The following is a 22,618-nucleotide window of genomic DNA, read 5'->3' on the forward strand; positions in this document are numbered from 1 at the left end:
CATGTCATTCTCTGTTTGGGTAGTATGTCATGTCTGTTTAGGTAGTATGTCATGTCTGTTTGGGTAGTATGTCATTCTCTGTTTGGGTTTGAGAGAGTCTAAAGACAGTAATGTATTAATGCAGTGTTAGACTGCGAGAGAGGTGTCAGTCTCACCGATGCCTGTGAGGGGTGGTGTAGCTGTCTTGGGTGGCTGTGCTGCTGCTGCCCCTCCAATCGTTGCTGCAGGTTTGATCCCCCCAATAGCTGCTGCAGGTGTGGCAGAAGTCACCTGTTGCAGAACAGAAAGAGTGGGGAACAAAATTGTTACTGTCCAGCTGTTCACCAAGAAGTGAAAAATAAAAGGGGAAAATTACATAGGCCCAGTAATTTCATGAGCATTGCCAGGACGCACAATTCAATTTATCTTGAAATACCAAACCCATCTCAGGTGTACTCACAGCTGTGGTTGTTGGCTGGCCTGCGGTAGGTCCGGCTGGCTGCCGGCCTTGTGCCGGTGTCTGGCCAGGTTTAGCCTGCTGTTGTGCCGGCCCTGGTACTGCCATGGGTCCTGCCATGGGTCCTGGCCCTGCAGTGACTGGAGTGGCCTGAGGGCCCCCGGCTATGGTCTGGGAAGGCTGGCTCTGCTGTGGAAGCTGCTGCTGCTGGGTACGTTGCTGCTGCTGGCCAGGCTGCTGGGCTGGTTTGCCCCCGTCTGGTCCCTGGGACCCAGGCTGTCTGCCTGACAGGGGCTGTTGCTGCTGCCCGCCTGGAACCCCCTGGGGCTGTTGCTGCTGCCCGCCTGGACCCCCCTGGGGCTGTTGCTGCTGCCCGCCTGGACCCCCCTGGGGCTGTTGCTGCTGCCCGCCTGGACCCCCCTGGGGCTGTTGCCCCAGACCCTGCTTGGCCCCTGCAGAAGGAACCCCTTCCTGTCTCCTGGAGGAAGAGCCTGGCGGCTTCTGACCCCTGCCACTGGTGCCCTCACGGTGGTGGCCAGAGGCCGGGTCACGAGAGGAGTAGTCTCCAGAGTCCCGGTCCCGGTAGCCATCCCGGGAGGAGCGGGGTTCCGAGCCTCCCCTCTTCTGGGTGGAGGAGGATCCACGGCCCTCAGAGCGGGCGGATTGGTCTTTGGGGTGTGTTCTGGAGGAGCGGCTGGACGTCCGAGGCTCCTCACCGGAGTGGCGGGAAGAGGAGTGCCTCCCCGAGCTACCGCAGCTGCTGGCATGGTGACCACGGTGGTCGCGGGATGATGAGGTAGACGAGGGGTGGCGAGGTTGGTTGTTGTACTCGTCCTGAGGCCACAGGTCCTGCTCTTCGGGAGGCTCATCATAGTCATGGTAGGTGTGCTTCACGTTGGCGCCGGTCTGTTGTCTACCAGTGGAGATGTGCCCTGCGCTCCCATGGTGTCTGGAGCGGTTGGAGCGAGCCTCCCTTGGCTTCTCAAACCAGTCCGTCTCCTCCTGACCCAGATGATAGGCTTTTTGAACAACAAAGATTATCATCAGTCAGTTTACTTTCGTTTTATGATGTGTAGAGAGGAAAAGAGGAGAGAGAGACATACAGTCTAAACTGAAGCCATGCAGACGACAGACAAAAAGAAGGGCCCAAAGTTTCAAAAACATGGAAAGTCTTTCAAAGTCAAACAAAAAACAGCAAACAAAATCACAAAAATAAAAATGTTTCAGCAGGCAAAACAAAAAAAAAGAAAACAGGCTTATGCGGTTTCATGCATTGGGCACAACATTCACAGTCACAAAACAGAAGAAGCCATCATGCTACTCTGAAGAATCTTGGCATGCAGACTCTTTCCAGCAGACAGAAAGACAGAGGAAGTCAGGCTGTTAGTGGCATTCAGCACCAGTTACCTTCACTGTCCGACACAGCAGCGTGCTGATCGTCTACGAGATACGGGTCATCTGGCTTGTACACGTGGCTCCTGGGCAGGTCCTTCATGTGGTGGTCCTGGACATCCGGCAGGGAGTGGCTGGAGCCGTACTGGTTCCTCACGTCATGGGGGTCCACTGGTACCCCTGTGCCACCTCGTCCGACCCCTACAGGCTTCCCCACGGGGCTGAGGGGGCTCTCCTCCTCTGAGTTATGGATGCGCAGTCCGGGCCGTCCACCACCGCCTCTCTGAGACCGCTCCATGGCTTCCCTCTCGTAAGACTTGCTCCTGGAGGAGTCCCTGGAGGAGATCTTGTCTATGCCGTAGCCAGTAGACCGGGACCTCCCCGAGCCGTACATCCGGTCCTCCTCTTCCAGGGCTTCCCGGCTTCCCGGGTGGCCACCAAAGTACTTCCGCTGGTCGTTGCCGCTCTTCTTCACCCCAGACCGAGACACCACAGTACAGCTGCCGCCGGTGGAGTTGGTCATGGTGTAAGAGGCCAGGTCGGACTCCACGTCCCGTGCCTCCTCAATGGGGGAGAACTTGGAGATTTTCTGCTCCATGCCCTGCTTTCTGTGCTTGCTGCGCTTACCGGAGGAGACAACGGCGGGAGCCAGGTTCTTGAATGGGTGTTTCTGGGTCCCCGGGCCCCCTGGGCGTGGTGTGCTGAGGTGTTTATTATAGTCGTCATAGTAATAAGAAGATCCCCCACCGCCTACAGTGGTGCTGGTCCGGGGATCCACAGAGCCCTTCTGGTGGTAGCCTGTGGTGCCTGCAGACGTGTACGGGTCCACAGGCTCATTGCCATAGCCAGTTTGGCGCGCAGGGCCATTCTCACCATAGCGTCCTGCAACAGGATGTCCCAGAACGTCAACAGACGAGCCTGTGTTCTCTTTGGTCAGCTCGCTGATGTCGTCGATCATGACGTAGTTCCTGGGGATGTTCTGCTCCAGGTTTGCGGTGTAGAGGCCATCTGCAGCGTAGGCCGGCGTGGGGCTGTCCACACCGTGGGTCAGGACTGGCTCCGGGGGGCGGTACTGCCCATAGGCATTGGGCATGGTGTTAGAGGCATAGACTGAGCCAAAGCCGGTGTCTGGAGCTGATGTGGCCACCGACACGGCAGGGTTACTGATCACCTCGTAGTTGGTGGGCAACTTCTGTTCCAAGTCGGCCAGGGAGGTCTGATGAGGCCTCTGGTGGACCGTGAGGATCTCAGCCTGCGGCTGGAAGGACATGCCCTGGCCAGAATATGGGCTCTGGCCTGGGTAGGGGAGGTTCTGGCCCAGGATAGAGGGGTTGGGAGGCTGGAAACCCTGGTGGCCATGCTGCTGCATGCCCAGGTCTGTCGGGTAGGAAGGCTGGCCGTAGCCCCCATGGGCTGGGTAGATTGGCTGGGTCTGGTAGCCTGAGCCTTGGGGTGGGTGGGGCTGGAAGGTGCCTGGCTGGGGCTGGGAGGCTGTAGGGTATTGAGGGGGCTGGAAACCGATCTGTTGGTAAGCAGCGGTTGGCTGCTGTGTGGGCGTGGGCTGGCTCTGTGGGTACTGATAGGCCATGTAGGAGGAGGTGGGCGGGTACTGGGAGGCTGGGCCGAGGTCGTTGGGGAACTGGCTCAGCGGCGCCGTGCTGGGCCTCGTCAGCAGACCATTACCGTCGAACGTTCCCGTGGCCGCCACAATCCTCAGGTTATTGAGCTCGGTGTCTGACATGTAGTCGCGGGCGTCGCCCATGCAGCGCATGTAGGCCAGCTCTCTCCTCTCCCTCTCCTTCACCAGGGTCTCCTTGCGCTGATGGATGCCCAGTTCCAGGTACCGCAGCTTGGCGTCAATCTCCTTCTCCTCCTCCTCTAGCTCCTGCTGCTGCTTGCGGAGCTTGGTGGACTCTTGCTCCACGGCCTTCAGCTCGCTCAGCAGGCCGGCCTTGGTGACCCCCTGGGCAGGCCTGGGCAGCACCCGCTGGGGTTGCATCCCCAGAGAGCTGCTGTACATGTGGGACATGGCTGGGGTGACGATGGGGAGAGGGCTCTCCTCTGGAGGCGGGCTGGGTAGGGTCCTCTTCACCTTTCTCATCAGAGAGTTCTGCTGCTGCTGCAGGGTGGCCATCTGGAGAGAGTGGCAGAGAAACACCATCAGGATAACACTCACATAACATTGAACAGAATGCCTGCATGGAAATCAGACTAACTGCACTAAAGAAGATTCTAGTCCAGTCCCCTATTCTTCTCATTACACCTTGATTCCCCTATTCTAATCATTATACCTTGATTCCCCTATTCTAATCATTATACCTTGATACTTTGTCATTTCTATAGCTTAATTCAGAAAATGGTAATGTTATAGACTAATTTAGCATCAATGTAGCCCTTTCCTGCAATAAAATGACCGAGTGGCCTCATGCGTGGAATGTTATTAATATTTTTCATAATTTCATATTTAATAAACATTATTTTAAAAAACAGTTTTTGTTATATTTCAGTCTGCTGTGATATATATAAAGTGTAATTTTGGGATGTAAACTCAAAATTGAATACTGACATGGTACAGATGTCTTCTTTACTTTAAGCCTATTACCATGTGTGAGGTGTGTACTTTTGTTTCAGTAGATTGTTTAACCTCTAATTCCTCCCAAACCCGGATCCGGGAGCACCCCCATCAGTAAAAAAGCTGACTAGCATAGCCTAGCATAGCGTCACAAGTAAATACTAGCATCTAAATATCATTAAATCACAAGTCCAAGACACCAGATGAAAGATACACATCTTGTGAATCCAGCCATCATTTCTGATTTTTAAAATGTTTTACAGGGAAGGCACAATATGTAAATCTATTAGCTAACCACGTTAGCAAAAGACACCACTTTTCTTACTCCACCATTTTTTTACTGCATCAGTAGCTATCACAAATTCGACCAAATAAAGATATAAATAGCCACTAACCAAGAAACAACTTCATCAGATGACAGTCTGATAACATATTTATTGTATAGCATATGTTTTGTTAGAAAAATGTGCATATTTCAGGTATAAATCATAGTTTACCATTGCAGCCACCATCACAACTCTCACCAAAGCGACTAGAATAACTACAGAGACCATCGTGTATTACCTAATTACTCATCATAAAACATTTCTTAAAAATACACAGCATACAGCAAATGAAAGACACAGATCTTGTGAATCCAGCCAATATTTCAGATTTTCTAAGTGTTTTACAGCGAAAACACAATATAGCGTTATATTAGCTTACCACAATAGCAAACATCACAACAGCATTGATTCAAGCCAAAAATAGCGATAACGTATAAACCACCAAAATATATAAATTTTTTCACTAACCTTCTCAGAATTCTTCAGATGACAGTCCTATAACATCATATTACACAATGCATATAGAGTTTGTTCGAAAATGTGCATATTTAGCGGCACAAATCGTGGTTATACAATGTGATTAGTGGCCAAAACTTCAAGCAATCTGTCCGGCGCCATCTTGGAGAGGCACCTATTCTAATCGAAAACTATTCATAAACTTGACTAAAAAATACAAGTTGGACAGCAAATGAAAGACAAATTAGTTCTTAATGCAATCGCTGTGTTACATTTTTAAAATTAACGTTACTTCAGCATACAGCGTGCGCTAAAGCGAGACCGCACCGAAATTCATGGCGGAATTATTATTTGACATTTGTCAACATAAATACGAATTAACAACATAAAGATTGCTTACTATTTGCCGAGCTTCCATCAGAATCTTGGGCAAGGTGTCCTTTCTCCAGAACAATCGTCTTTTGGTTGAAAGATGTCCTCTTCTCATGTGGAAATAGCAGCTAACGATAGCCACCCACTGGAGAGGTGTCCAACTCGTGAAAGCGCATCACAAAGAAATCCAGGAAAATCGCAATAAACTGATATAAACTGCTATAAGTCGGTTTAAATTAACTACCTTATGATGTCTTTAACAACTATAACGAATAAAAACATGACCGGAGATACAGAACTGCTAAAACGAAAGCTTTGCAGGAGGCCATTGTGATGTCCCTGATGCGCCAGGCGCCCCGTTGAAAAGAACGGTACTTCCGTTCCACGGTCTTATATAGGGCCCCAGATTGCGCAATCCACTCCATTCAAATTCTCCCCGCTTACTGACATCTAGAGGAAGGCGTATGCAGTGCATGTAGCCCGATGGCTTACATGGGGACTTATAAACTGACCTCAGAACAGGGACCTCGATTTCTGAAATCTCACTCCCTGACAGGAAATGTGCTGCAGAATGAGTTCTGTTTCACTCAGAGAAATAATTCAAACGGTTTTAGAAACTAGAGAGTGTTTTCTATCCAATAGTAATAATAATATGCATATTGTACGAGCAAGAATTGAGTACGAGGCAGTTTAATTTGGGAACGAATTTTTACAAAGTCGAAATGGCGCCCCCCTAGTGTCAAGAGGTTTTAAGACTACCAAGAAAACTCTGTGTGACCCTGATTAGCTCACTGCAGTAAAATGAAGGTAAAATGTATAAATTCTATGTTTAGATTTGTTTGGGTCCATTCAACAATACTTTCGTCATAAATAATATGTTTGTTATTAAAATGTACTCTGCAAAAGATGAGTGCTACAACCATGAAGAATGATGTCCAAGTGAGAGAGAATGGGCAACTTGGGAGCTATTCTCAGCATAAATTATTAATATGAATCATTTTCGGAGCATTAGAAGATTCTAATCATAACATAGTCATACACGTTATCATATAAATAAAATAAAAAACGTCCTTCATCCTGATCACTTATCTCAAAACATATGCCAACAACAACAAACTCTTCTTTCTACTTACAGTTTAGGAGTTGTGTAGACCCATAGTGAATGTATTAAGTATCCGTGAGAATGCCATTTTATTAAAATGTTGATGTATGGCCAGCACAAATAAAACAATAAATATATGTAAAAATCCTCTCACTGAGTACAGAAGGATCTGACTTTACTTTGACCAGCTGCTAACATGCCGGAAGACAGCAGGGCTGTACCAGGATGCCTCCACATTATGTCTCCCCCTGGCATTTCTAAGGGCTTTGCCAGATATAGCTGGGAAAGAATAAAGGAGAAAGAGAGGAATGGGGTGTGTGTGCGCATGCGTGTGTGTACGTGTGTGTGCGTGCGTGTATGTGTGCGTGCGTGCGTGTACGTGTGCGCGCGTGTATGTGTGTGTGTGAGAGAGAGAGAGAGAGAGAGAGAGAGAGAGAGAGAGAGAGAGAGAGAGAGAGAGAGAGAGAGAGAGAGAGAGAGAGACGGAGAGAAAAAGCAGACTGAAAAGGCAAAGGAGAAAAAAGAAAGGGATATCAGAGAAAGCTATGGAGTGAGAAAAAGAGAGGTTGGTATAATGGAGTAGAGGGGAAGCTTGCCTGGTGCCTAGCATGGACAGCTGCTCTCCTGAGAACATTCTGTCGCGTCCTTTGATGCCAAACCCTGTGTGATGCATCTGTGCTCTCACACAAGACTATCTAGTCTATTCAGTATCACACTCTCCTCAGTACGTACTTACTCTGGTCTCTACTGTATATAGCATAGTCATGAAAAAACGTCTCCTGTCTTGTTAAATGCTTGTTCTTTTCTTAATAACTTACACTAACTATTTATTTTCATATCAGGTCACATTATGATTTACTGTTTGTTAATGTGAAAGTTATTGAAGTGAAAGAGAAACAGTAATAATGTAACTTATTACATACCTGACTGTTGGAGAGGGCCTGCTGATGGTAAGGGGAGAACCTGTTCTTGGCAGGGTCTTCTGAGGTGGGGCTGAGGGGTTTGGGGTCCGACATGGAGCGCTGCACACTCTTGATAGGTCTGGGGAGGCTCTGGTGACGCTGAGGAGACTCTGCAGTGAAGGCTTTCTGCTGGGGCGTGACGTGCGCCTTGTTGAGCTTCTCCTGGGAGGCGAAGGTGGTTTCCAGCATCCGATGGGGTGACAGCGGGGACACAGGGGAGTACAGCACCTGGGGAGACTTGGGAGGCTGGCGAGACGGGGACTCGTTCTGCTGCTGGCTTTGGTAGTTGATTTCCAGAGGGTCGGGTTTCCTCCTTTCGAACTTAGCCACCCCTTGGGGAGGAGATGGGGTGGAGCCCACCATCTGCATAGAGGTGGAATATGGGCTGATGGTGGTGAGGACGCTGAGCTGAGGGGCCACCACCCCCTGAGACTGGGCCTCCGGTTCTGTCTGACAGGCCAAGCTCTCACCCTTATGGGTCCTCTCTGGGGCAGAGATGTAGTGAAGCAGCTCCACCTTATTTGTCTCAGCCGCAGTGATGTGGATTGCAGGTGAGATCCTGCTCAACTGGTCGGCCTCAGTCTGGCATGAGGAGTCGTTGGTGGTCTGAATGGCTATGCTGGAGGAGGACACTTTGGCGGTTCCATCGGATTTGACCTCGCCGCTAGAGTCTGAATGTTTGGATAAGCGCGATCTCCTGCGCCTAACCGGTTGCTCCCAAGCTGCCTGATCCTCGTCGTCTGTCTGTACGCTGCAGTCGGCGATCCGCCTGGTTCTCCTGCCCCTGCGGTTCATGTACCTGTCCTCACCCTCTTCATCGTCCGTCTGCACGCAGCTATCCGCAATCCTCCTCACCAGCTCCTCCTCCGATCCATCCCTAAGACGAGGCATAGAGTTTTGCTTCTTCATGATCCTGGACCCCAACTGATTCTCACTGTTTCTCAAGGACATCTCAGAGGCAGAGCTTGGTATGGGCCTTGGGGTCATCACTGCTTGGACCACCTGCCCTTCCATGTGGGGTTGCCAGAACTGTACACTTTGGCCGTCCTGTTGAATCACCCTACCACTCTGGTCACAGATGATGAAACCTTGAGGAGTTCCTCCTCCTCCTCCGACTACTACCCCTTGTATGGCACCTTGAGGGGTTCCTCCTCCAACTACTACCCCTTGTATGGCACCTTGAGGGGATATTCCTCCGACTACTACCCCTTGTATGGCACCTTGAGTGGAAGTGGCTAGAGCAGATGCTGCTGCGGATGCAGCGGCTGCCTCAGCTGCAGCCGATGCCTCCACTACTGCTGTCTTCTGCCTCTTCTGCTCCTCCAACTGCTGCTGGAGCTGCTGCTGCAGCGACTGGATCTGGTCCAGTTGCATCCTCTGCTGGGCTAGCTGTTCCCTCTGCATGACCAGCTGTGTCTCCCTCTCTGATTGTTGCTGATGCAGGACATGCTGTTTGATGGTCTGCAGCTCCTGAATCTCGCGCTGCACCAGCATTTGTTCTTTCTCCCTGTGTCTCTGGAGCTCCATGCGGTCTCGCTCCAGTTCCTCATGCAGGCGCATCTGCCGAAGTTTCTCCAGCTCCACACGCTCTCGCTCCATCTGCAGCATCTGCTCCTGTTGCTGTCTCAAACGTTCCTCTACCTTTTCCAGCTCTGGGTCGACCGAAGTGGCGATGGTGGTGCTGGCTGCTGCAGTAGAAGTAATCTGGCGAGTGGTCTGCAGATGGGGCTGCACTAGAGCCTGTGGATCAGGCTGAGTTATAGGCTGGGACTGGGTTTGAGTCAGAAATGAAGCTTGAGTTTGAGTTGCTATTTGTTGTTGCATTTGAGTTTGCATTTGTTGCTGTATTTGGGACTGTATTTGTTGCTGTATTTGGGACTGTATTTGTTGCTGCATTTGGACTTGCATATGAGTTTGAGTATGGGGGTGCGTCGTAACATTTTGCGCTTGGATTTGAGTTTGGGGAGTCTGTTGGTTTGCAGGGACTACTGCAGACTGAATTGGCATCGCAGTAGTTTGTCCACTCATATGAGAAATTGGCTGGGCCAGTGGTAAGGTTGCAGCCGTGTGCACAGAGACGGCTGCAGAAGGCTTCCCAAGGTAGACAGGAGCTTCCTTGGTGGAGGTGCTCGTGGCAGGTACACTTCCAGGAACACCAGCCGTTGTAGGGAACTGGTTGGGAGGAGGGTAACCGTAATGTCCCTGTGTGGACAGAGGCATCTTTGGGGTCATATGAGGCAACCTGGTGAGGCTCGCCAGTGGTACAGCGGTCACGCCTGCAGGGTAAGGTTGGTATATTCCTTGTGGCATGGGTTGCAGAACAGAGGAGGGCTGGGTGGTTATTGGCAAGGTAGAGGCTATTGGGGTGTTGATGGTGGAATATGTCATACCGTCAGCTCCTCTCATTGCAGATGGATATAAGGCCCGTATGCTTGCTTGTCTAGCATTGATCAGATTGGTTAGGGCTTGGCCGTGTGCAGTGGGCCTCCCATCAGGGCCATAGAGTAGGTTGGCTCGGATTGATGCTAAGCTTTGCTGTAGGTTGAGCCTGGCTGCAGGCCCTGCTCCACTTCCAGAAACATACTGCATCATCTCAGGGTTGCTGTACCGTTGACCGAACTGGTCCATAGAGTTCAGAGCTGCACACATTCGGCTGATCTCCCTGGCCGTAGTGGCACTATACTGTGCCAGGTTTGCGTCCGGTAAACCTGCCTGACTATAGCCGTAGTCTTGGTTGATGTTGGACATGGAGCCGTACCTTCGCAGGGGCAAGGGAGGCCCTGCAACATCTCCTTGATGACGTAAGTCTGTGTAGGATCCGTATTGCGCACCCATGCCGAGATATCCTCCTTCGTAGGCCTGATTCATGGTGCTCAGATCCACTGCCAGGTCCCCAGGGTTAGTCCTCTGATAGTACTGAAGACCTGTATTAGACATGTTGGTGTCAGACATGGAAGGTTGAAGCCTGCCTCCAGGGGGTATAGGGTATAGAGGGACTCCCTGCATCGGTTTAGGCTCCTCTGGTGCTCCTTGCATGCTTGCTGCCTGGTAGCCATTATTAACAGGTGGTGGTTGTTGTTGCTGTTGTTGTGGCTGTTGTTGTTGTTTCTGCTGCTGCTGGCCTACACTGTAGTGTGGGGCAGGGGGTGGAAGAGTGATTTGGGAAGATTCAGTGGTAGCATTTTTCTGAGTTAAGTTACCTGCACAGCTACCAGCAAAGGGTAGCTTGTAAACAACGTCACAACAAGCCACCTGGTTCTCTGGTTTCTGTATCTGTCCACCAGTGAGATCCAGGACCTGGGGAGGAGGAGGAGGCTCTTTGACCAGCTGAGTCACAGTGGCCATCTGAGAGGCATTGCTATCTTCCAGTTGGACCATCATGACATGGGGCTTTCCCGTGGACAGGTTCATAACTGTGGGCTTGTTCTTCAACTCCAAGGCAAGCCCACTCTGACCATAGTCATGATGATTGTTAGAGGGAGGTAGAACTATAGACGCTGGCTGGGGCGGCATGGGAGATACTCTAGGAATCACACTGACCACAGGCTGGGCACTGCCACTGCTCGTCTGGCTAACCACCAGGTCTTTCTTCAGCAACAGCGGCTGGACCTGGTTCGCTAGGTTATAGCGAGCAAAGGAAGACTGCTGGTGCTGCTGAAGCTGCTGCTCGAGGAGCTGTTGTTGCTGTAGGAGCTTCTGCTGCTGCATCTGGAGCTGCTGCTGCTGGATGCCCAGATCCTCCAGACACGCATCAATCTTAGGAATGGACGGGTCAGTAATGGGTGGCTTAGTTTGTGTTAGACACATTGCTGACCCAACGCCTTGCCCCAGATCCATACGGTTCTGCACGGGATCTCCGTAAATCACTGGATGCCCCTTCGGCTGTGATATAAACATGGAGGCTGCCACGGTGATGCTGACTGTTGTTGGAGTGGACGCCGAAACATGCGGCTGCTCTTGTGCATTCAGGTTCATGGCAGCATTCAGTGGCTGCACCGATTTGTGATGGTTGGGGGGTTGTTCAGCATCAAGGGAATACCTTCTTGTATCAGTTGCCAGAGATGTTAGATCCATGCCCTGGTCTGTCATGATGATTGGGGAGGCCTTCATTGGTGCTCTCAGGTCCACTACAGATGCAGGTCCAGTCGGACGCATTTCCATTTGGCCCTGCTCTACGACCCTAGAGGTACCTGGGACATTGGAGATCCTACATAGGGAGATATTTTCCATTGATATTGACCCACGACTGTATGTGGTAGCTGTGGTTGTCATTGTCCTGCTTATACCAATATTAACCTTCTCTGCATTTTGGGGCCTCTGTAAACCATGTTGAGGGGATTGTTGCGATAGATGCATTTGTGGGGACGTTGGAGAGCTTGTTGAAGGAATATATTGCTGATACATGGGTTGACGGATAGCCTGTGTTGGCGAGGACAGGGGAGAAGTGGAGGAGTTTACAGTCAGAGGCCTGGCAGGACTGGTGGTGGTCTTAGAGCCCAGCGTTATCCCCATTACTGGTGAGTCGGAGGAGGACTGTTGTCTTGCAAGGCGTGGCGATGCTGTTCTTCGAGACATCTGGGCATCATGTTGTTGCGGTGGTACTGGGGAGGTTGCACCACCAGCGCCAGGCTGAGAATGTTGTGGGGACACCCCAGGCCCTGTAGGTCGTAGGGACAGGGAATGAGTTGGACTCTGTGAGGGAGAGGGGGAAGGGGAAACAGGAGGACTGGGGCCTTTGAAATAGGAGAAGAGGGAGGATGCGATGGAGGGCGCTCCAGAGTCAGGAGGAGGCGCCCCCTGTGCTGGTCCCTGAGGACCTGGTCTTCCAGCCACTGGGGGGATAACACCCCCTATTTTGGCAGTCTGCGTCCTCATCCGGTCTTGGGTTTCTTTCGATAGATGCTGTGTCACACTGATTCCTGGTGGGGCCCCTTTTCCAGCCCCACGTGGATCGTTTGAGGAGAAGGAAACAGGTGCAGAGATTTGTGTGGGGCTGGAGCCAGGGGTTAGAGGTGCTCCAGTGCCTAGATGTTGTTTGCTGCTAGGCTGAGGTGCCCCAGCCGGTTGCCTTTGCGGACTTCCTTGTTGTTGGCCTGGCCTTCCTGGCTGTCTCTGCTGCTGCTGCTGCATCTCTGCTTTCCTCATCATTTCTTCATACACCTCCTCTGCACTTTTCAGTGTCTTGTCCAACGGTGAAGTGGCAGTATGTTTTTCAGTGGGGGAGTAGAGAGACATGAAGGTGGGTAGGTTGTGGTGGCTTCCTGACTTGTAGAGCTTGGAGCCCATCATTTCAAAGCCCTCTGCCTCTGAGTCCATGGAAGGGGAATACTCGGAGCAGGAGGATCTGTGGAGCTCCTCCATCTCTGCTGCCTGTCTCAACTCCTCTGTCGGGGATGCATCCTCGATGGGCGAGAGGTTGCTGGGAGGAGTCTTGGATCTCTCTCTACGTCTCTGGGCCCTTAGCTCCTCTTTGTCCCTCTTGGTTTTCCTGGCTGTACTGCGGATACTCTGCAGGTCCAGATCTCTCATCTTCTCCTGCTCTCTCAGAAGCTCCTCTTCCTCTCTCAGCTCGTCTTCCTCGGATGAGTCCTCGATGGTGGGCAGGAGTGGGCCGTGGGAGCGGTGGCGAGCCTTCCTCTGCTGCTTGGCTTCCTCCAGTCTCTGCCTGCGGCTGGGGCTGCTGTCACTGTCATCCTCCATGGAGGACACAGAGGTAGGGGACGTGCCAGATGTGTAACTGGGAGTTGTGGCAGGGAGGGTAGATGAATACTCCCCCCTCGACCGCTCCTCTGGTGATCCAGTCAGACTCTCCATCTCCAGCTCTGGCTCTCTGAGGTCATGCTCTGAGTTGTTCAGCTCAATGGTCTTAAACCGCCGCAGGCCTCCTTGGGAAGCCATCATACCTTCATTGTCTTCGCCATCTACCACCTTGGTGTCCTCCTCAAAACTACTGGAATGGTGGGTGAGGCTCCGTCGTTTCTCCTTCCCCAAATCCTTTTTGTTTTTCGTTTTCTGGTAGCCGTACCCTTCCTCCTCCTCCTCCTCCATCTCGTCTTCGTCAGCGCTCATTTCCATGATCTGCCTCCTCATGAATTCCTCATCTGTCATTTCTTTATGGGACTTCTTCTGCCTGGGCGGTAAGGGGGACAGACCACTCTCGCTGCTGTCCTCCACATAGTCGTGGCGCAGCTTGGAGCTGAGATCGTCCGACACCTCCCCGTCAGAGTTGTTCTCCTCGCCCTGGTCTGTAGCGGTCTTGGACTTGGACTCTAGCAGTGGCCGCATGGAGCTCTCTAGCTTAGTGATCTCAGAGGGGCTGGAGAGGCTACGTTCACTCAGCTTTAACCCCGGATCCTCACGGATATGGCCTGTGATCTCACCCACGGAGCCGGAGATCCCATCTGAGGAGTATCCCGTGTCACTGAGGCTCTGTGTGCTGGACTTGTTGGAATCCTAAAGGAAAGAGAGAAACAAGAGAGACAAGTCAGAGGCCAGTATTAGCATCAGTCCTGTTGCCCCCTGACGTAATTAATTTCTGTAGCAAAAAGTCTATTACAGGCAACAGTGCACCCTTTCTTTCCTATCGTTTCACCTAACTCATCGGCAGAGTTACTTTTATGGGCATTTGTTTCACAGATGATAGGGGTTGGAATAAAAGCACTGGAGTTTAAACAGGCTGTATTACTATTCTGGCAAGACATGAGAATAATTACATTGAAAATAATTCAGTCATCAAAGCACAGGCAAATACAGTTGAAGTCGGAAGTTTACATACACTTAGGTTGGAGTCATTAAAACTCGTTTTTTAACAACTCCACAAATTTCTTGTAAACAAACTATAGTTTTGGCAAGTCGGTTAGGACATCTACTTTGTGCATGACACAAGTAATTTTTCCAACTATTGTTTACAGACAGATTATTTCACTTATAATTCACTGTATCACAATTCCAGTGGGTCAGAAGTTTACATACACTAAGTTGACTGTGCCTTTAAACAGCTTGGAAAATTCCAGAAAATAATGCCATGGCTTTAGAAGCTTCTGATAGGCTAATTGAAATAATTTGAGTCAATTGGAGGTGTACCTGTGGATGTATTTCAAGGCCTACCTTCAACCTCAGTGCCTCTTTGCTTGACATCATGGGAAAATCAAAAGAAATCAGCCAAGACCTCAGAAAAAAATTGTAGACCTCCACAAGTATGGTTCATCCTTGCGAGAAATTTCCAAACGCCTGAAGGTACCACATTCATCTGTACAAACAATAGCAAGCAAGTATAAACACCATGTGACCACGCAGCCGTCATACCACTCAGGATGGAGACGCGTTCTGTCTTCTAGAGATGAACGTACTTTGGTGCGAAAAGTGCAAATCAATCCCAGAACAACAGCAAAGGACCTTGTGAAGATGCTGGAGGAAACAGGTACAAAAGTATCTATATCCACAGTAAAACGAGTCCTATATCAACATAACCTGAAAGGCCGCTCAGCAAGGAAGAAGCCACTGCTCCAAAACCGCCATAAAAAAGCCAGACTACAGTTTGCAACTGCACATGGGGACAAAGATCGTACTTTTTGGAGAAATGTCCTCTGGTCTGATGAAACAAAAATAGAACTGTTTGGCCATAATGACCATCGTTATGTTTGGAGGAAAAAGGGGGAGGCTTGCAAGCCGGAGAACACCCTCCCAACCGTGAAGCACGGGGGTGGCAGCATCATGTTGTGGGGGTGCTTTGCTGCTGGAGGGACTGGTGCACTTCACAAAATAGATGGCATCATGAGGCAGGAAAATTATGTGGACATATTTAAGCAACATCTCAAGACATCAGTCAGGAAGTTAAAGCTTGGTCACAAATGGGTCGTCCAAATGGAAAATGACCACAAGCATACTTCCAAAGTTGTGGCAAAATGGCTTAAGGACAACAAAGTCAAGGTATTAGAGTGGCCATCACAAAGCCCTGACCTCAATCCTATATAGAATTTGTGGGCAGAACTGAAAAAGCGTGTGTGAGCAAGGAGGCCTACAACCCTGGCTCAGTTACACCAGGTCTGTCAGGAGGAATGGGACAATATTCACCCAACTTATTGTGGGAAGCTTGTGGAAGGCTACCCGAAACATTTGACCCAAGTTAAAACAATTAAAAGGCAATGCTACCAAATACTAATTGAGTGTATGTAAACTTCTGACCAACTGGGAATGTGATGATAGAAATAAAAGCTGAAATAAATCATTCTCTCTACTATTATTCTGACATTTCACATTCTTAAAATAAAGTGGTGATCCTAACTGACCTAAGACAGGGAATTTTTTCAAGGATTAAATGTCAGGAATTGTGAAAAACTGAGTTTAAATGTATTTGGCTAAGGTGTATGAATACTTCTGACTTCAACTGTATATAACAGATAATGTAATTAACATTATTAAAGCTCATGCAACTATAACAGATAATAAAATGAACGTTATTAAAGCACAGGCAACAATTACAGACAATGAAATGCACACAAATATGACTACAAAAAGTTCAGATAAAAAGTGACAAAAACAACAAAACGAAAAAGAACAATAAAACGCAAAGAAAAAACATGATATTTTGGTTACATGCTCGTATAATTAAATGTGCAATGAAATCTCTGCCATTGTTGAAGAATGATGAATGATGGTAAAAATAAACAAGCTGATCAAAATATAATGATTAAGTTTTTAAAAAATGGTGCATTGCATGTTAGCTAATAACACTGATTAGTCATGATTACAATATCAGACAGGGATGACTATAATGCAGATCATACATTATGATTGAACTAATAAAAACATGAAGAAAAGATACCAAAGGTGATGCATGGTAAACGGCTGATGCTTGGGGATAGAGATGACAAGGAGAAGGGGGATGAGAATGATATAATGATATGCTATAATGATCATAGTGATGATGATGGTGACAACAACGATTACTAAAATGAGGTAAATTAAATTCTGGTGGTAAATCAAGAAGAATAACGGTGGTGAAGACGCTGAAGTTGCAAAGTTGCAGGGGGCTCACGTCATGGTGTTTTGACTTCTGTGAATCTTCAACGGGTTTCTTCTTTTCATCTTTTGATGTGGTGATGGCTTCAGGTGCTCCCTTCCTGGGCGAGGCTTTGGCTTCATTTTCCTTATGAGTTTTGGGGACGACTTTAGTTTTATCCAGGCCCTGCTGCTGTTTACCGGCCTGCTTGTTGGGTTTAGGTTGAGTTGGTGCACTCTTAGCAGGAGAGGGTGCACTCTTAGCAGGAGAGGGTGCACCCTTGGTAGGGGTGGATGCAACTTTAACAGGGGAGGGCTGGGCAGAACCCTTGCTCTGGGCAGTGAGTCCTGTCTGTTTGGCAGGGGAGGGTGTGCACTTGTTAGGGGTGTATGCTGTTTTAGCAGAGGACAGTGCACCCTTGGCTGGGGAGGGCTGGGCAGGACCCTTGCTCTGGGCAGTGGGTCCTATCTGTTTGGCAGGGGAGGGTGTGCCCTTAGCAGGGGTGGATGCTGTTTTAGTGGGGCAGGGTGCACCCTTGGCAGGGGAGGGCTGGGCTGTTTTAGCAGGGGAGTGTGCACTCTTACCTGGGGAGGGTTGTACCTTGGCAGGGGAGGGTTGGGCAGGCCCCTTGCTCTGTTTGGCAGGGGAGAAAGGAGGGCCACTTACTTGGGCACCCAGTGGTTTTTGTTGCTGATGAGGATCAGTGGGCCGTAACCCTGCCTGCTGATTGGGCCCTCTCTGCTGAGGCTGTTGTTGATTGGCTGGAGCTGAGTGCCGTGGGGATCCCATTGGCTGAGGAACAGGAAGTGGAGCATCTCCCAGGGCCCCAGACAAAGCTCTCTGGGTCTGGCAGTTCAGGCAGAGCCATTCTTTATTCTGAAACACAGACAGAACAAAAAGAGGCCTTTAGAAAACGGCAAAGTACAGGATTGTATCAAAACAAACATTGTCTGTTAACTGCAAACTGAAGATTATTCTATAATGATCATTCAAAAAGGGACAATAACAATGTCAGTGAAAGAACATTTACAGTCAAGAAACAATTAATAAAACATAAAGTCAGGAAGAAACATTCAGCAAACAGCCCCACACATACCACAGTGACACATAATGTGGTAGAAGTGGGATGGTGGGAGCTGAGAAGAGGTGCCTTACTTGTCCAACAAGGTGAGTCTGCTTGAGTAACATTAAGATAAGACAGGACATGAATATGACTACCGTTGTCTGCACTACTGCGGTCTGCACTACACGCTGTCTGCACTACCATTGTCTGCACCACCGCTGTGCTCACAGCAGCACTTAAAAATTAAGCATGTCCTCTTAACTGAAATAATATAAAAACACAACTCTCCAATAAGTCAGCTGTCTCGTAGAAGTTTTAAGCCGCTAATTTACACCAGGTCTGCGTCCCAAATAGCACCCTATTCCCTATATAGTGCACTATATAGGGAATACAGTGGCATTTCGGACATCACTATTTTTCTTTCATCTGGAACAGTCATTCTGATTCCCATGTAAAATAGACTTTGAGTGACCCATAATATATATATCACCCATAATATTTTTGGAGGATAGAAATAATCAACATTTTAGAAGAATTTTTTTTTATCTCATGGCTAACTACCAGGAAGTTTAAAAAGACAGGCTAAGTGGGCGGGAAGCTTATATTCATGAGCTTGCCTTGACTGACAGCTCTTTCAAACGCATATGTCAAGCAACTTGGATGCAGTGAGCAGTGTTGCAGTAAAATCATCTCAAGCAAATTTGGTGATACACAAAGCAATCATGTCCATTTTTTTAAATACATATCCCGTTTAGCATGTCTCTTGTGATGCGGTTCACAGCAGCACTGATGGATGTGTGGACAGGAGAACTGCGTCAGAGTTTTGGATGACCCTTCACCCAATTTTGTTCCATGCTGGCTGAAGCACTAGCTAGCCAGTAATTAGTTAACACCAGACACAGATGAAAGGGGAAACATAAGTATCTTTGCCATAGATGACTAGTGTAAACTATTATATTTGCTGACACCCTACAGTCACATTTTGGCACCAGTAGAGTAGCTACACTATATATACAAATGTATGTGGAAATAAGTGGATTCAGCTACTTCAGCCACACCCCTTGCTGTATAAAATCAAGCACACAGCAATGAAATCTCCAGAGACAAACATTGGCAGTAGAATGGCCTTACTGAAGAGTTCAGTGACTTTCAACGTGGCACCGTCATAGGATGCCACCTTTCCAACAAGTCAGTTCGTCACATTTCTGCCCTGCTAGAGCTGCCTAAGTCAACTGTAAGTCCTATTATTGTGAAGTGTAAATGTCTAGGAGCAACAACAGCTCAGCCGCGAAGTGGTAGGTCACACCAGCTCACAGAACGGGACTGCCGAGTGCTGAAGCATGTAGCGCGTAAAAATCGTCTGTCCTCAGTTGCAACACTCACTACCGAGTTCCAAACTGCCTCTGGAAGCAACGTCAGCACAATAACTATTTGTCGGGAGCTTCATGAAATGGATTGGCCGAGCAGTCGCACACAAGCCTAAGATCACCATGCGCAATGCCAAGCACTGGCTGGAGGGGTGTATAGCTTGCCGCCATTGGAATCTGGAGCAGTGGAAACGCGTTCTCTGGAGTGATGAATCACGCTTCACCATCTGGCAGTCCGATGGACGAATCTGGGTTTGGCGGATGCCAGGAAAACGCTACCTGCCCCAATGCATGATGCCTACTGTAAAGTTTCGTGGAGGAGGAATAATGGTCTGGGGCTGTTTTTCATGGTTTGGGCTGTGACCCTTAGTTCCAGTAAAGGGAATTCTTAACGCTACATCATATAATGGCATTCTAGATGATTCTGTGCTTCCAAATTTGTGGCAACAGTTTGGGGAAGGCCCTTTCCTGTTTCAGCATGACTACCCCCCTGTCCACAAAGCAAGGTCCATACAGAAATGGTTTGTTGACATACAGGTGTGTGAACAGGTGATTGGGATCTGTGTTTGAGAGTGTGAGCTGCGTTCAGGGGATCTATCTACGTGTTTGAGAGTGAGTTGGAAGCAGACGTTACAAGCACAGGTGCTTGCGTATTGCGCAAGGGACAGAGGCTATAAATTAGAAGCTTATGCATAACCCATCATTAATTAGCTAAATATAAGGCTAATACTGCATTAAATGTAGGCCTATATACTGTACGTATCAATCTAGAAGAGTTGATGGAGAGAGAGAGACTGCGAGAGAGTCCTCGCGCGTGCACTGATTCAAAGCAACAATATTCGTTGATAGGAAGTGGTTTAAAGTACTTAAGTAGCTATTTCGGGTATTTGTACTTTAATATTTTTGACGACTTACTTCACTACTGTACATTCCTTAAGAAAATATTGTACTTTTTACTCCATACATTTGATACCCAAAAGTAGGCTACTTGTTACATTTTGAATGCTTAGCAGGATAGGAAAATAATCAGATTCACGCACTTATCAACCGAACATCCCTGGTCATCCCTACTGCCTCTGATCTGGCAGACTTACTAAACACAAATGCTTTGTTTGTAAATTATGTCTGAGTGTTGGAGTGTGCCCCTGGCTTTCAGTAAATAAAAATAAAAACATTTTAAAAATGGTGCCATCTGGTTTGCTTAATTGTCACACCCTGGCCTCTGTTATATTGATTTTCTGTATTAGTTGTTTAGTTAGTTTAGTTAGGTCAGGGTGTGACATGGGGGATGTTTGTGTGTTTTGTCTAGTTTAGGGTGTGTGTATTGTTTAAGGGGTTTTTAGTATGTATGGGGTTGTGTTCAGTGTAGGTGTTTAGGAAAGTCTATGGTTGCCTGATTTGGTTCTCAATCAGAGACAGCTGTTTATTGTTGTCTCTGATTGGGAGCCATATTTAAGGCAGCCATAGGCTTTAGGTGTTTGTGGGTAATTGTCTATGTTGAACGTTTGTAGCTTGTGTATGCACTTACGTTTGTAGCTTCACGGTCGTTTGTTGTTTTGTAAAAGTGTTCGTTTCGTGTTTCGTCATCTTTAATAAAAGAAGATGTCTTCATATCCCGCTGCGCCTTGGTCCGCTTATTATGACGATCGTGACATTAATATAAGGAATTTGAAATGATTTATACTTTTACTTTTGATAGTTAAGTATATTTTAAATCAAATACTTTTACTCAAATAGAATTTTACTGGGTGACTTTTACTTGAGTCATTTTCTATTATGGTATCTTTACTTTTACTCAAGTATGACAGTTGGGTACTTTTCCAACACTGGTGATAGGACGTTTTAATACTCTGCAGCTGCAATAAAAACTCTTTACAATTAAAAATGCCTGCATCCTGGGAGTAGGGGAGTGTGTACTTATGTTTTGCCCTGCGTGCTCGTGCTCAAATCATTTTGATGCACTATGAGAGAAAGAGGCGACGATTCGCAGAACATATGTGCTCTACAAATGTTTTATTTTCTTTTGGATGCAGATGCAGGATGCAGAGTGAATTCTGCTTAATTAAAACTACCTGATCTCCAAATTTCACATCTATAGTCTCAATCAACCACTCACAACGCAGAGTTACAGCGGTGCAGTACAGCACCAGTTACACATGCATTGTGAACTGCGCTCAATACTGAGATGCGGTGTCTGTCCCCACCCTGAGTGTTGATTCATCATGCAGAGGCCGTAGGGATGCCAGATTTAGACATCACATATCATTTTACAGTTCCATTTCACGCAATGCTGTTAAAATAAATATTTGATTATAATTTACGGTTTCTCGCAGTTATTTACCCTGGAAAATTGAGTGGTTTTGGGCGGGAAATCTTGGTAACAGGTTCCCGCCATTCAACCCTAATCTGAATTTCTTCAGAGTGTGATAATTTGCCTCAGATTAAAACAGACAGGCATTGGATTAAGTATATGCTCAACAAAAATGTTCCTTCCTACATTGTGAACCAAATGTCCATGATATCTATGACCTCCTTTAAAGTCAGATTAGCTATTTCAGGCATGGCATTAGCTGCAGTGTGGCCCTTGACAGGATAGGTCAGAGCTGGCTAAAGGACTCAGTCAAACCCCTGTAGTTGTACATTTCAAAAGGCTGTCTAAATCAAGTCTTTCATCTGCATGAGAAGGCTTAATCACTAGACATTGTTAAGCGCTTTGAAGCACATGAGATGACGCCACTGTATGAATACAAATCAGTACTATTGTTATTAGTGGTGAGACACAGAGACCAAACTGCAATTAGATCCACAGTCAACTGTTCAGATGTAATCCTTCATGGAGCAGATGACACTCAACAGAGTTACACACAGACTGTCACCACTCACATTCAATCAACAAAAGGTACATCAAAAATGAAACCCTATCCCTATATAATGCACTACTTTTGACAGGATTCTTATAGGCCCTGGTCAAAAGTTGTTCACTATAGGCAATTTCGGACGTAACCCGAGAGTTAGACACAGGCACTCACATTCATACTTCCCACCACAGATTATGTCAACACTCGTTTTGAGATAAAGGGTGTAAACCTATCAAAGACAGAATATTAACAGAAACACATTCCATTTCAGATCAAAGGAGCTGATCAATGAGACGGATCTGCGGTTTCCATATTAGGACAGTCTCAGTCTTAGCAGTTGTTTTATTCTCAGACCAATGGAAAATAAAAATGCTTCTATTACCGGTTATGAGAATTGAAAAGAGACATGGTGGCACCATGTTTGTAGCCCAGGGCCTGCATTCAAAGTGTCTCAGAGTAGAACCGCTGATCTAGGATCAGGCCTAGGCATAGAGAAATGGTGTCTGTGTCTGTGTACTGTAGCCGTCACGTCTTCACTCACAAAGGCGATAATATAACCCGATAAACACCTCTATAGACGATTACCATCTGTACCATAAATCATATCCTGTATACGGTGTCCATATGAGGACAGTGTTATGTTCTGTTAATTACTGATGTCCCCTTTAAGAATGGAGCACCCTTGAAATATCACAGAAGTGAGATCTTTTA

At 47.8% G+C, this 22,618-nt stretch overlaps 1 protein-coding gene across 1 annotated transcript in view; it reads right to left on the reverse strand.

Moving 5' to 3' along the window:
• Positions 1-305: 305 nt before the first annotated feature.
• Positions 306-22,618, reverse strand: part of LOC120064829 (protein bassoon-like) — a 134,008-nt gene continuing 111,695 nt past the window's right edge. The window contains exons 4-12 of the mRNA XM_039015426.1: positions 16,656-17,495; positions 11,406-14,071; positions 10,819-11,324; positions 9,692-10,587; positions 7,576-9,388; positions 6,878-6,885; positions 1,844-3,944; positions 436-1,455; positions 306-316 (exon numbers count right to left, since the gene is read on the reverse strand). Coding sequence (XP_038871354.1) covers positions 306-316; positions 436-1,455; positions 1,844-3,944; positions 6,878-6,885; positions 7,576-9,388; positions 9,692-10,587; positions 10,819-11,324; positions 11,406-14,071; positions 16,656-17,495 — 9,861 coding nt within the window. The remainder of the gene's footprint in view (positions 317-435; positions 1,456-1,843; positions 3,945-6,877; positions 6,886-7,575; positions 9,389-9,691; positions 10,588-10,818; positions 11,325-11,405; positions 14,072-16,655; positions 17,496-22,618) is intronic.

The sequence above is a fragment of the Salvelinus namaycush genome, chromosome 20, assembly GCF_016432855.1.
Source record: "Salvelinus namaycush isolate Seneca chromosome 20, SaNama_1.0, whole genome shotgun sequence".
In the NCBI taxonomy this organism is placed as follows: domain Eukaryota; kingdom Metazoa; phylum Chordata; class Actinopteri; order Salmoniformes; family Salmonidae; genus Salvelinus; species Salvelinus namaycush.